The sequence below is a fragment of the Nicrophorus vespilloides genome, unplaced genomic scaffold (genome assembly GCF_001412225.1).
Source record: "Nicrophorus vespilloides isolate i.1.1-1 unplaced genomic scaffold, Nicve_v1.0, whole genome shotgun sequence".
In the NCBI taxonomy this organism is placed as follows: domain Eukaryota; kingdom Metazoa; phylum Arthropoda; class Insecta; order Coleoptera; family Silphidae; genus Nicrophorus; species Nicrophorus vespilloides.
This window is the reverse complement of record NW_017098530.1, coordinates 30,559-42,464: the sequence shown is the minus strand read 5'-3', so window position 1 is coordinate 42,464 and position 11,906 is coordinate 30,559. Positions and strand designations below refer to the sequence as shown.

Genomic DNA, 11,906 nt, shown 5'->3' with positions numbered 1-11,906 from the left:
TTTCAAAAATTTGCATAATCTTTTAATTATCAAATCAATCAACAGTTTCGGAATACATAGTTTGTAATATGTTAATTCCCCAATAGTTTATTCTTGTAGAATTAATAAAGAAAAGAAACAATATACGCGGGAAATATGAATCCGAGAGGTTTGAAAACATTGCTGGAAAATTTCGATCAACCTTTCGTAATTCCGAACTTGCTTGATTGGTCAATACTGGATTGGGACTTGGAGCAGTGGAATGCAGCATTAAAAGGCAGCGTTTTGAAATTTCGTAAGGGAAAAATTGCACATACTAAGGTAATCAACAATGTTTATTTTTATTATAAGTTTTAAATATTACCTTTATCCTATTGAAACATTTTAATATCTTTTATATTATAACATAACATTGTATTAAATGATGCATATTTAGAAACATAGACAGAATTAAACATGAATATGTGTGAATATGCTCTGGAAATAGAATATTAATACCAGATCTTGGCAAGCTCCAGTCCTGTAACTGAGCTTCCAAAATTTCGTGGTGAACGTCAATTTATTAAAATATGTTCATCATCGCTAAGTTTGGTCATTTAAATCAAATGATACATAAACATGTAAAGTAGTAATTTGAATACTTACAATTTAAATTCTCTTTGCTCATGATATGATAAATATATAACTTATATTTGTATCATGCTATTTACTCATAGAATCTATTGAACTACAGTGGGTGAACCAACATAATCTAACTAGCGTCAGCTCTGAAATGTATTGTTGAAACATAGTCTTTATCGAAAGTGTTCGTTGTCCGATTATGCAGCCATGTTGGACTTAGAAGCTCTAGATTCTAGTATATACTTTATTAATATATATCAAATATGATATCAAATACTTTTATTGGAACAAATTTCAAACAAACAAAATTCAACGTTTTGATATATATATATATTTATATTTTGTACCAGGATCCTCAATGGGAGAGTCACACAGAAATCGTAGAAGGAACTTTGGACGATTTTTTAAAATTCTGCAACGATTCTCATTATTGGTACTACTTCGATTACAAATATCTAATTGAATGGTTCTTAGATCAGAAGCAAATTAGAAATGTAGGTGTACACCATACATTTATATAATACAAATTATAATAATAGTTATTTTAGGACATCAATTGGACCAAGTTTGGGTTCGAAAAATTTGCAAATGATAGTACCATATGGATCGGAACAAAAGGAGCACATACACCGTGTCATATAGACGTGTATGGCTTCAATTTGATTGCTCAAATTTTTGGAAGGTATTTTTTTTAAATAATTATGTTTTTTTATTAAATTTTACTTTACAAACATAGTTTAATGTAGGTTTACTTTTTCGGCTTAACAGTCAATGGTTCTTACAATTAACGTGAACTTTAATTAACTGTTATAAAATTACGCATATTTTATATTTAGGAAACGGTGGCTGCTGTTTCCACCAAACGAAGATCTATTAAAAACACGTGTACCTTACGAAGAATCAAGTATTTACTCTAAAATAAACTTCTATAGTCCCGATGAAAACAATTTGCGTGGTAATATTTCTTGATTGGAATACGTGACTAATATATTTCGTAATAGGATTTGACAGTTGCAGGGAATTAATATTGGAGCCGGGTCAGGTGCTTTTCGTTCCGAACGGCTGGTGGCATTATGTGGAAAACTTGGAGACAGCAATCAGTATCAATACTTGGCTACCACTGACCTCGGATAACGAAAAGCGAATGCAAGAAGCAATAGTCCAGATGCTGATGAAAATTTTAGCGAGTCAAGTGACCGAAGGAGACAGGAACATTCTTCTTAATCCGAACGTGAAGAATGTGGAAATTCGCCAAAACTGTTAAATGCAAATTTTGTTTTTCAGGAAAATATCGAGGAATCCGTGTACGGTTGTGTAAGAAATATCGAAGCAATGAAGAATATTTATAGAAATGCAATAAAGGTGCCGCAGCGAATTGAGTTGGCATCGGAATTGTATAACAAGTTCAAGGATAATTTGGTGCAGCCTGCAGTGTTGTCACGTGAAGAGTTTACACGTTTAATGGTGAAACAAAGCAGAAGATTTGCGAAGGACAAGGAAGAGTCTTCAACTAATAGTTCAAGTGATCTAATAGATGTAATTAATGCGATCACCGATTGCGATGTAATTGAATTGATAAAGAATAAAATGCTTGGGAAATAAGATTACTTCAATTTATTACTTTCCGAGATACAAATACTTGGTTTCAACAAAATAAAAAAATAATAATACATGGATAATAGTTTTTTTTACACATAAGCGATTAATGGCAATTTATAAAAATATGTAGAAAAATAGTATCATCCTAATGCTTATATATATGATAATTGTCTTTTTTTACATTTACACTAATAATAGTTAGTATATTGACGTACGTTACTGTAACGAAACGGGACGTTCATAGTTTATTGTGATCACAGATAACAATAACCAATATAATGAACATCACTACAGCTTTACGTTTTCTTAGATTTTGTTTACAATAACATCGATATATTCAGCAACAATAAAAAGTAAATAATTAATATATTACATACGTACGCGTGATCACAATTACGTCCAACATAATATAAAATATATGTTTGATTAAAAAAAATATATATACCAACATTGTTATAATAACTAAGAGATTCGTAATAAATTACAACAATTTAAGCATACAAAAAATAGTAATTCCCTGAACTCAGACAACTAGCCTACAATTGTATCGTTCTGTACCTCCCAAAAAAATATAATAATCCGCCAATCAAATTTCAATTTTATACAACAAAATATAATAAAAAAAAATATGATATGTTTAATGATAATGAATGAAACATTTGTACTCTTATATATATATAATCAAAAGAAATTACATATAAAGTAAATAAAATAAATCTTTTTAATCAGGTACAAATCAATTGAGGAGAGGAAATTGTGATGGGGTACATCGATTGTGTTTTATTCCAATTCAATCATATGCGAAGAAATGAAGGATGAATTTAAAAAGCATTTTAAGATTATTACGCCAAGTAAAAAAAATGTGAAAGAAAATCGAACTTAGTGAATATATAAATATAAGAAAATTATAAAATATAATGAAATTTGCACTTCGTTTCTATCAGATGTCTTCTGATTTATTCATCTTTCTTATACTATACCTTTCATCACAATGATACACCCAAATTGACGAATATTAGTATCTTTTATTGGTTTATCACCGGTTCTTACCGTTCGATCACATGCGAAATATATATAAATCGTGATTCAACAATATGAACCGCACATCGAGTTAATGTTCTCTAGAATATAAAAATATACTTATTCCACCTCTTAACCCTGTTCGCATTACAATTGACATCGCAACTCAGGTAGCTATAATGTATACTTATTGTATGCATAGTCAATTTGCATGCATCATTGTACATATTTTTTTATATAATGGTAACTCTGCTTATAATTAATATACTCTGTTTTATAATATTTGTAATAATGTTTGCCAAACATTGCTAGTCATCTCTTGTAGTATATAGGAAATAATCGAGATATATATATATAACCAAGATTTGTTTTCGGGGAGAACGTAACAAAGTTCTCAATATCTATACTAACGATATCGAAAAATTGTATATTTATGTAGATAGCACCACCATCCTATAAAGGCAGATCCCTCGTTAAATCAATTAAGTCTAATACTTCCAATAGCTTTCGGCAAGTTAAAATCTCAATTGCACAAGATGGTAAGCGTGTTATCATGGTATTAAAAACGATATATAAAATAGAAAAAAAAACGTATATACTTATTGTCTAAACGATGTGGGGGCGTGTGGTAGTACTTCCACGATCAACAGCTGTTGTTGCTGCAGTCATCGTCGTCGAGAAGTTGATCCCGGGAGAGTCTGAAAACAACATTTTTCTGTTGCCTGAAAACTGGAGCGGTTCTTTGTGGTAAGAGGCCAGGTAAATCTGTAACCTTGCTGATAATGAAATCTGGATGGAAATCTGCTGCTCTTTCGGGCGAGTCCGTGACCAGCGGTATCCAAACTGTTCCAGCAAGATTTGCTTGCTTTCCACCCAAGATGTCTGTCTCGAGTTTGTCGCCCACCATCAGACACTCCCCGGGCTCCACCCCCAAGTACCTGCAAGCCTCGTGGAAGATCTCGTGCTGCGGCTTTTCCCACGGAAGATCCCCAGAGACAACGATCAAATCGAAATAACCCTTTAAATTCAACCTCTCAACTTTCTCCCACTGCGCGCACGAGGGCCCATTGGTAATCAGGCCCAACCGGAAATGGAGCCTCAGTTTCTTTAACAACATTTGCACGTCCGGGGTCAGCGCTAAATAATGGTAACGGAGCTGTAGCCATTTCAAATATACCTCGCCTAAAATAGATGTTACATCGCATTAGCCCACACGTATCAAACTTATGACATTTCACTCACTGACATTTAAAACCAAAACAAAACAGAACGAAACACAACACGAAATAACAACGAATATATATTTAGTTTAGAAAAAAAAACTTTAAATTTCTAGTGTGTTCGCAAATATGATGGTAAAAATATTAACCCTGACTGGGGATGAACTGGAAATCGACGTTGAACCAACTGACACGATCCTCACCATCAAAGACAAATTGGAGGAACGCGAAGGTTAATTCGATGATATTCACGTGTGATTGCGTTTTAGACGTGTGATGATTTTTATTTTTTTGTGTGTAATTTATGAATGCAGGTATCCCGGTGGACCAACAGCGGCTGATCTATCAAGGAAAAAAAATGAAAGATGACCAGACTGTGAAGAATTACAAAATCCAGCCAGGCACAACACTGCATTTGGTGATAGCCCTCAGGGGCGGACTAAAGTACGCCCGAGGGGAGTCGGAGAAAGCGTATTATCGGAAGTTCATCGAGCCGCATAAGGGCATCTTCACCTGCTCCGATAGCTACTACAGAAAACTAGAAGCAGATTCGGGAAGCAGCTCCAGCACTATATAAAAGACACATATGACATAGTTTAAAAAAGCATTGGCTACTGTACCAGCAATGGCGGTATATTCATCTCCAAGAGCTTGCATCCACAGCTTCCTCCTCCAGGCATGCAATTCCACGGACGGATTATCCGGACACTTGCGGAAAGCTTTCAAGTATTTGCTGCAGATGGCAATTGACGTCTCCACCTGAACCTCATACTTCTCCCATAATATTTCGCTTAGCTAAAAATAAACAATTTCCAACGTCAATAAAAAAATTAAACATACGCGTTCTGACATAAAATCGCACCCACTTATTGGCAAACTCGCGTAAATTTTCCAAGTTGCTTTCCAAACAATCCAAAAATAATATGTGTCAATGAAATAATTCACAAAAATAGAATATTATTAGATCGATGTTATAGTTTTTCTGTTTTCAATAAACATCTACTTACTGTTTTTATTTATATTATAGTCTAATTTTATAACAATTTGACCTAATTCTACCCACATTTTGCAAATTTAAGATCAATATCATTTCATTTAATACAATTTTTTATTTAAAAAAATATTTTTGTTATATCAAACATTGAAAAAATATTGCTATTTGACTATTTTAGCATCTTGCACAAGTAATTACTCAATAATACTGATATTCTAGAATACTTTCTCAGTCAGTATATTATAAATAGAAATCTATTTTCAACGATGCAACCAACTTTGTAAGTGATGGGGGAAAAAGTTTGTTTCTGGACATGTGTAAACGAATGTGTCAAGAAAAGTATGTATAAAATAAAGGAAAAATAAAATAAAACTAAAAATAAAAGTGTATGTGTTTTGCTTGTTTAATACATCCATTTATAGACTAGAAATAATAAACACGAGCTTTAAAAACATATATAAAATCCGAACAGGCGATATAGAATTGTTATATTCCAAATAGAAAAATCGAGTATGAAAATAATGAAGCAGCAATCTTAAGTCTTTTGATTTTCTGGTGCGTTTATTTAATCACCGAACAGCTTCTTGCCCAACTCCATGAGCCTGTGGTTTCTGCACACTTTGAGAGCGTCGGCCTTCTTCAGCACAGGAATAACATCACCGTTGGCATCGACGAGACGGCACAGGAAATCCTCGTACGCCGACTTCACGTTGGGAGGGAGAGCTCCGATTTTAACCTTCTTCAATGTATCGATGATCCCTTCGGCCCAGCCGCTTTCGATCGCGAACTCAGAGATCCATGGGACGAAAGACAATATTGCCGACATCGTCTGCATTCCCAGGAACCAAAGTTCCATAATCTCCATCCAATACTCCTTGTAGCTCATGGCAACAACTATACCAGTGTCGCTTGATTCATCCGCAACGTACGCATCCCACAGGAAACGAATGGTAGCTTTAATGTATCTACAAATCGAGAAATCGTTCTTCTTGATTTTCTTATTCTGCTGCTTCATCAGAAGCAAACCGAGGACCGCCAAATTGCCGTGCAGTGGAAGATTCTCGGGAATATCTTTAAGTTCGGGTAAATTCTCAAAGATGAACTTCATGAGTTCATTGAACAAGTCGCTGTCTTCGATGTATTTAGCCTCTAAGACGGTGATGTTCATGAAAATGTTGCATGTGCTGATCATCGCAGCTCGCGAATCCTTCATATCTTCAAGAATCTCGGGAGATAATTCGATCTTTGGATTCGCCAATACTTTCAGGCGTTCGCTCCTAGGAACTGGCGGTCTCTTATAATGAACTATCGACCAATGGTATTCGAAGCAATCGTAAAGTGCCTTGTCTTCGTTAATTTTCAGCATAATTTTTCTTGCTTCGTCCTCAACAGTTAAATGGCACAGAGCTGGAAGCATAATTCTCAGAACATCAAACTTGGATATTGGATCATCAACTTCCATTGGTGTTCCTGCTTTCTCCGCTAATCTCCTCGCTTTGCAAGCGTAGAAAGATTCATTAGCCAAACCCAAAATAAATGGCAGCAGCTGATACACTTGCGTTCTCATGGCCGACGTTTCTTGGGCAAGCCAAGCCGCCAAAACCCTGATTGTTCCACATACGAACAATTTCTCTTTTCCTGGAATCTTATCCTTGTTCTTATCATTTGAAATTTTCGTTAAGAACGACATTACAGCCGAAAATGCTCCTTTCAATCCAGTGTACAGATTTTGCTTCTCCTTCTGATCCAAATCCAATTGATCAGTTGATATGTAATTGATTGAAATCTCCAAAATGATGTAGCAAGCAGTCATCAGGTTTGCTTGAGTGTACACTTGTTGAAGCCCCTTTCCATCTAACTGCATTCTAACTTCAATGGCGCCCAATTGAATCAAAAGTAGGAAAAATTGCTTTCCTTTTTCTTCATCCCCAAATATCCAATCCACTCCAAGCACATCCATCATAGTGGAAGCTAAGCATAATGCTGGGTCTCTTTGTTTCTTGCCAATCTTACTTGTTAATACATCAAACAGTCCTTTGTAAATACTGAAGGGCCACAATTCAATTCCATATGATTCCATGATTTCTTTTCTGTGAGAATTATACAAAAGACCATTCAAAATTGAACAAAGTTCAAATTTTCTTTCATCATTGTCAGTTTCAAAGTCTAGAGCAATTTTATTTACAAGTGCATGGAAATTTTTCAAGTTATTTTTATCCCAAGAATTTGCTCCAAATTTATTGACAAGCACAAGGAGAATATTCAGGGCCTCATCTGTTTGGAAACTCTGCTGAGAATAAATTTCAGCCATTTTGGTAATGGCTCCAACATCAAACAAGGCCTTCTGTCCAGGTTCAAATGAAGCAATACTCTTCAAGCATCCGTAGGCTTCTCCTACAATAATCAAATTATCATCATAATCGCTTGCATCAGCTTGTTGGACAATGTCAAGGAAAACAGGGATGTTGGCTAACATTTCTGGATGAGTAGCAAGTTCCGGCTCGTTGCAGAAGCATGTCAAGATAGAAAGTGCAACCGATTTGTAAATAGATGGGGGACAATCAACAGGCACATCACTAGTCAGAAGTAATTTTTTCAAGAATTTAAAACCAATAGCCTCAAAAATTAACTTCTTCGCTGTAGTGTTGCAATCCTTTGCTTTGACCAGTTTGGTGACCATGAACAGGGCCGCAAACTTTTCAGTGTCACTGGAGGCATGCTGCAGTATAGCAACACACTTCTTAACTGCATCCGATACTTGTGCCATGGTGGAAATATTCAATACTCAGAGGACACCACTTTAAAACATTTTCACTGCACCAATGCTAGACGCAAACTGCACGCTCGCAATGGGTATACAGTGTTATATTTAACTCTTCAAACTCCAAATTTGGACAAAGCGGTTTCTGGCTCTCAGTTACAACGCCACGCCGGTCTTCTAAATATAACCTCGCCAAGTCACTGACTTGAAAATCTCCTAAATTTAAACGAAAATTCGCCGCACGTGAGCTCAGAAGATCGCTGCTCGGCGTTTCAGAAAGAAACTGCGTCCTCAGCTAAGAAAGCAACGCGAACATAACCTTATTTCACGGATTCAAAATGACTTTAAAGAGAATTAATTGATTTTGGCACGAATAACCTTCGCTCGATTGAGGATCAGCTGATTATGGACAGGACCGTATCGAAAAGCGTAGGGATTTTGAGAAACGTTAAAGAAACATTGAAGCCGACTCTGGCATATACCGCAAATTCACTGAGATTTTTATGTTCATTTATACTAAAATATAACAGTACGTGAAGAAGATGATCTTACCTTGTTGCACGCCAATTTATCTGCTTTTCTGGTTGTTATTAGTGTGTTGTCCAGATCGAAAAATATTACAGAAATATTGGCGATTTTCGAATCCATGCTGTACGATGACCAAAGGATGCTCAGAAACCAAAAGAAAATGAAATCAAACAAAACAAGTGAGTGGTCTATGTGATTTTTTCTTCTTCTTCTTCTGCCCCCTTTTGTCTGTCTGGCTCGTTCTCAAACTTTGTGACGTTCTACGTCATCTGTCAGATAAAATTTTACATAGGCAAGCCATGCGTTCTACGTCACAGCAGACACATCGTTACGTCAATAAACCGATAGCATTCATCATTTGGAGGATAAGTTCAAGTTTAATGGTTTATCACAATATCTATATTAGATTATAGGAAGTCACTTGAACTCATCTTGTATATAATTTCTAATAAATTTATGCGATTACTGAAAATATTCCTCTGAATCAATGTTCAGTTGGTTGCATCATACTTATCTCTACGATTCTAATTTTTTGTACTCATATATGAACATAACTAATCTGCCAGATAAAATGAATACTGCGTAGAAAGAATGAAGAAGAAAATATAATTGAATACTTTATCAAGTTCATAATTTGATTAATATTTATTTAGATTAAAAAATCTGTGTTCTATTATAAATTTCATATCTGAAAATAGTATTCATTCTATTTAATACCATCTTAAACTACTATCTTCAAAATTCGATTTTTTTAAAATTTGTAGTCATGTTGTAGATATAGGTTTAAAAATTCTTATTAATTGTTAATTAAAAGTACTATATTGATTACATAAGAGTTGTTAGTTTTACGTTATTCTTATACCAATGAATCTCAGTATAATTCTCAGTGGTAAACGATTCGTCAATATATCGGACTTACCGGACTAATCGAGGATCTAAATACATACAAAAAGAGACTTGTCTGGAACATCGATAATTTGTACTATTTTTTTTTGCTCAACTAAATTTTAAGATTATTTGGAAATTTTTAAAACGGATTATACTGAATCCGTACTAATCAAATTTGCACAATGCGAGCTATAGCTGTTAACGTAATAAATGTCTAAAGATATTATGAAGTTTTGACAAAGTATAGGGTGGACCAACTTTGATATAACTTTTATAATTGAAGCATTTTATTATATTTTTTTTGTAGATGAAAGTATAATTTGTTAGAATTTTTCTAATTTAACTGTGAAAAATAATTTCTTCAAATCAAGTTTCAATATTCGTCTTAGCGATGTTTTGGGGATGCCAACTGAGTGTCACGCTGGGGACCAAAGACGCTGTGGCTATACAACAGATTTCTCATATGACTTGGTCCCCCTGGTGTCACGTCGACGAGTAGACGCACATGGATCTGCATGAATCATCGTCTGTCGTATAGCCACAAAAACTTCTTTATTGCGAACAGTTCCATGAACATTTCGTTATTGATGATCACATTCTGCACCTCAGCTGATTACGTTTCTAATCATGAACATTATTTTTTTTGCGTTGTAACAATACTTCATCAGGAATCATAATAAAATTCTATAATTTTGACACGTTCTTGCACTAAGTATGTAGCCATATAAAATTTCTTAAAATGTATTGTAATCTGCAACAAAAATAAAAAAAATAAAAAAAAACTAAAAACTCAAAAGTTATAAATATTTCAAAACAGTCAGTCCAAGTTGGCCCATCTTCTAAAAATGAAATAAACGTTATCTTTACACCGATGAATCTCCTAAACAACATTATCTGCAGCATTGACCTCTAAATATTATGTTTCCATAGCAACTTGATTAATATCCAAAGAGGTGTAAAGGAATTTTGATAATTATTCGTTTTCCTTCCACCAACAATTTTCCTCAGAGAGTGCACAATAGAACTTCACAAAATTGCACTGTAATATTTATTATTTATTAGGAATTTTATTATTTTTGGTAATATATTATTGAGTCAAGTTCACCTAATAAACCTTATATTTGTAGTGAAAATGATTTCTGTAAATAGAATAACCGTTTGCGCATTAATGTTACATTTATGTGAAACAAAAGTTATACGCTCATCAAAAACTTTGCTACGTTCAAAATAAATTACGAAGTTTACTTTGGAAATATACGCTAATGATTGGTGTGACTCTAGGTGCACGTAGGCATGTTGTGCTTATTAGTGCTTATTAAATTAGTTTTCCACGTACGACCAACGAGAACGTTCTCACCACAAGATAATTTTGAACACAGAAATTCTTAATATAGATTTAAATATACAGCAATACCTCGCATACTGCGGCTTCGATCAGTGCGGATTCACTATAGTCCGGTTTAGAATTTCAAAACAAACTAAGTTTATTAAAAATAAATTCTAAAAAAATAATATAGTCAAGTTTCTTTACGTGTTGTTTATTTCTATGCGGTTTGAAATTCCTCGATTACTGCGGTTTCAAACATTAACTTTAATAAATCGATTGGATATTTACTTTATTATTATTAGCTTTAACTAGAAGTATTTTTCCAAAAGCGATGATGTCAGTTTGAATAAAAACATTTGCACTTAACAATCAAAATTGCACATATTAAATTATCACAATGTATTAGAACTAAAGTTGGTCATCATGTATATATTTATTATATTATTAAGTTACTATTTATCAAAATTCATTAAATATTGAAAAAAGCTAAACAAGTTGATGTTTCTCAAACGTTAAACATGGTATATATTTTGAGTTAATAATAAGACTGAAAGACTTATTTCCCTTCTAAATTATATAATGTTTATCGAAAGATAATGGCAATTAAGTAGTATAATTAATGGGTCGAAATCGACCGATGACACTAAAGTATAATTAGCATCAAATTATAATTCCCCCCTTTGTGATTTTATTGATTCCTGTTCATATATTTCGTGTTGCGTAAATAATGTATTAAATAAAGGAGAAAATATCGATTGGGTAGGCGAATTTTAGGTCACCGGTGGAAAAGTACCTTTAAAGTGTATTTTTTCTTCTCCTCTTTCGGCGTGTTTATATTAGTTTTACAAATTAATTCACCTCTTTCTTAATATTTGTTTATATTTTCGGTATAAATTGATTACAGAATGCTGAACTAATAATAAATTCATTTACTTAGGTGCTTAGATAATATTAATTATGTAGATAATT

The 11,906-nt window shown here is 33.8% G+C and overlaps 4 protein-coding genes across 4 annotated transcripts; 2 read left to right on the top strand and 2 right to left on the bottom strand.

The window, feature by feature from the left end:
* Positions 1–11: 11 nt before the first annotated feature.
* On the top strand, positions 12–2,829 carry LOC108562673 (HSPB1-associated protein 1). Its single transcript, XM_017921091.1, has 6 exons — positions 12–300; positions 951–1,094; positions 1,149–1,282; positions 1,437–1,555; positions 1,602–1,831; positions 1,885–2,829. The coding sequence occupies exons 1-6, from the start codon at positions 136–138 to the stop codon at positions 2,200–2,202; spliced, it is 1,110 nt and encodes a 369-aa protein (XP_017776580.1). The 5' UTR covers positions 12–135; the 3' UTR covers positions 2,203–2,829.
* Positions 2,830–2,888: 59 nt separating this feature from the next.
* LOC108562670 (N-acylneuraminate-9-phosphatase) lies at positions 2,889–9,008 on the bottom strand. Its single transcript, XM_017921087.1, has 3 exons — positions 8,747–9,008; positions 5,060–5,234; positions 2,889–4,401 (listed from the first exon to the last, which is right to left on the bottom strand). Exons 1-3 carry the CDS (start codon positions 8,840–8,842, stop codon positions 3,863–3,865), a joined length of 810 nt encoding a protein of 269 aa, XP_017776576.1. The 5' UTR covers positions 8,843–9,008; the 3' UTR covers positions 2,889–3,862.
* LOC108562671 (NEDD8-like) lies at positions 4,345–5,053 on the top strand. The gene is made up of 2 exons (XM_017921088.1): positions 4,345–4,671; positions 4,754–5,053. Exons 1-2 carry the CDS (start codon positions 4,569–4,571, stop codon positions 5,014–5,016), a joined length of 366 nt encoding a protein of 121 aa, XP_017776577.1. The 5' UTR covers positions 4,345–4,568; the 3' UTR covers positions 5,017–5,053.
* On the bottom strand, positions 5,813–8,530 carry LOC108562669 (neurochondrin homolog). The gene has a single exon (XM_017921086.1). It carries the CDS (start codon positions 8,198–8,200, stop codon positions 5,999–6,001), a length of 2,202 nt encoding a protein of 733 aa, XP_017776575.1. The 5' UTR covers positions 8,201–8,530; the 3' UTR covers positions 5,813–5,998.
* Positions 9,009–11,906: the final 2,898 nt, after the last annotated feature.

What these genes read in the sequence shown, in the direction of transcription:
- LOC108562669 (XM_017921086.1), bottom strand. Translation starts at nt 8,200, where the DNA reads ATGGCACAAGTATCGGATGCAGTTAAGAAGTGTGTTGCTATACTGCAG.
- LOC108562671 (XM_017921088.1), top strand. Translation starts at nt 4,569, where the DNA reads ATGATGGTAAAAATATTAACCCTGACTGGGGATGAACTGGAAATCGAC. An exon ending in CAAATTGGAGGAACGCGAAG is followed by an intron (nt 4,672 to 4,753) that starts GTTAATTCGATG and finishes TTATGAATGCAG; the next exon opens with GTATCCCGGTGGACCAACAG.
- LOC108562673 (XM_017921091.1), top strand. Translation starts at nt 136, where the DNA reads ATGAATCCGAGAGGTTTGAAAACATTGCTGGAAAATTTCGATCAACCT. An exon ending in GAAAAATTGCACATACTAAG is followed by an intron (nt 301 to 950) that starts GTAATCAACAAT and finishes ATTTTGTACCAG; the next exon opens with GATCCTCAATGGGAGAGTCA. An exon ending in CGATGAAAACAATTTGCGTG is followed by an intron (nt 1,556 to 1,601) that starts GTAATATTTCTT and finishes ATTTCGTAATAG; the next exon opens with GATTTGACAGTTGCAGGGAA.
- LOC108562670 (XM_017921087.1), bottom strand. Translation starts at nt 8,842, where the DNA reads ATGGATTCGAAAATCGCCAATATTTCTGTAATATTTTTCGATCTGGAC. An exon ending in ATAAATTGGCGTGCAACAAG is followed by an intron (nt 5,235 to 8,746) that starts GTAAGATCATCT and finishes GTTTATTTTTAG; the next exon opens with CTAAGCGAAATATTATGGGA. An exon ending in TGAATATACCGCCATTGCTG is followed by an intron (nt 4,402 to 5,059) that starts GTACAGTAGCCA and finishes CATCTATTTTAG; the next exon opens with GCGAGGTATATTTGAAATGG.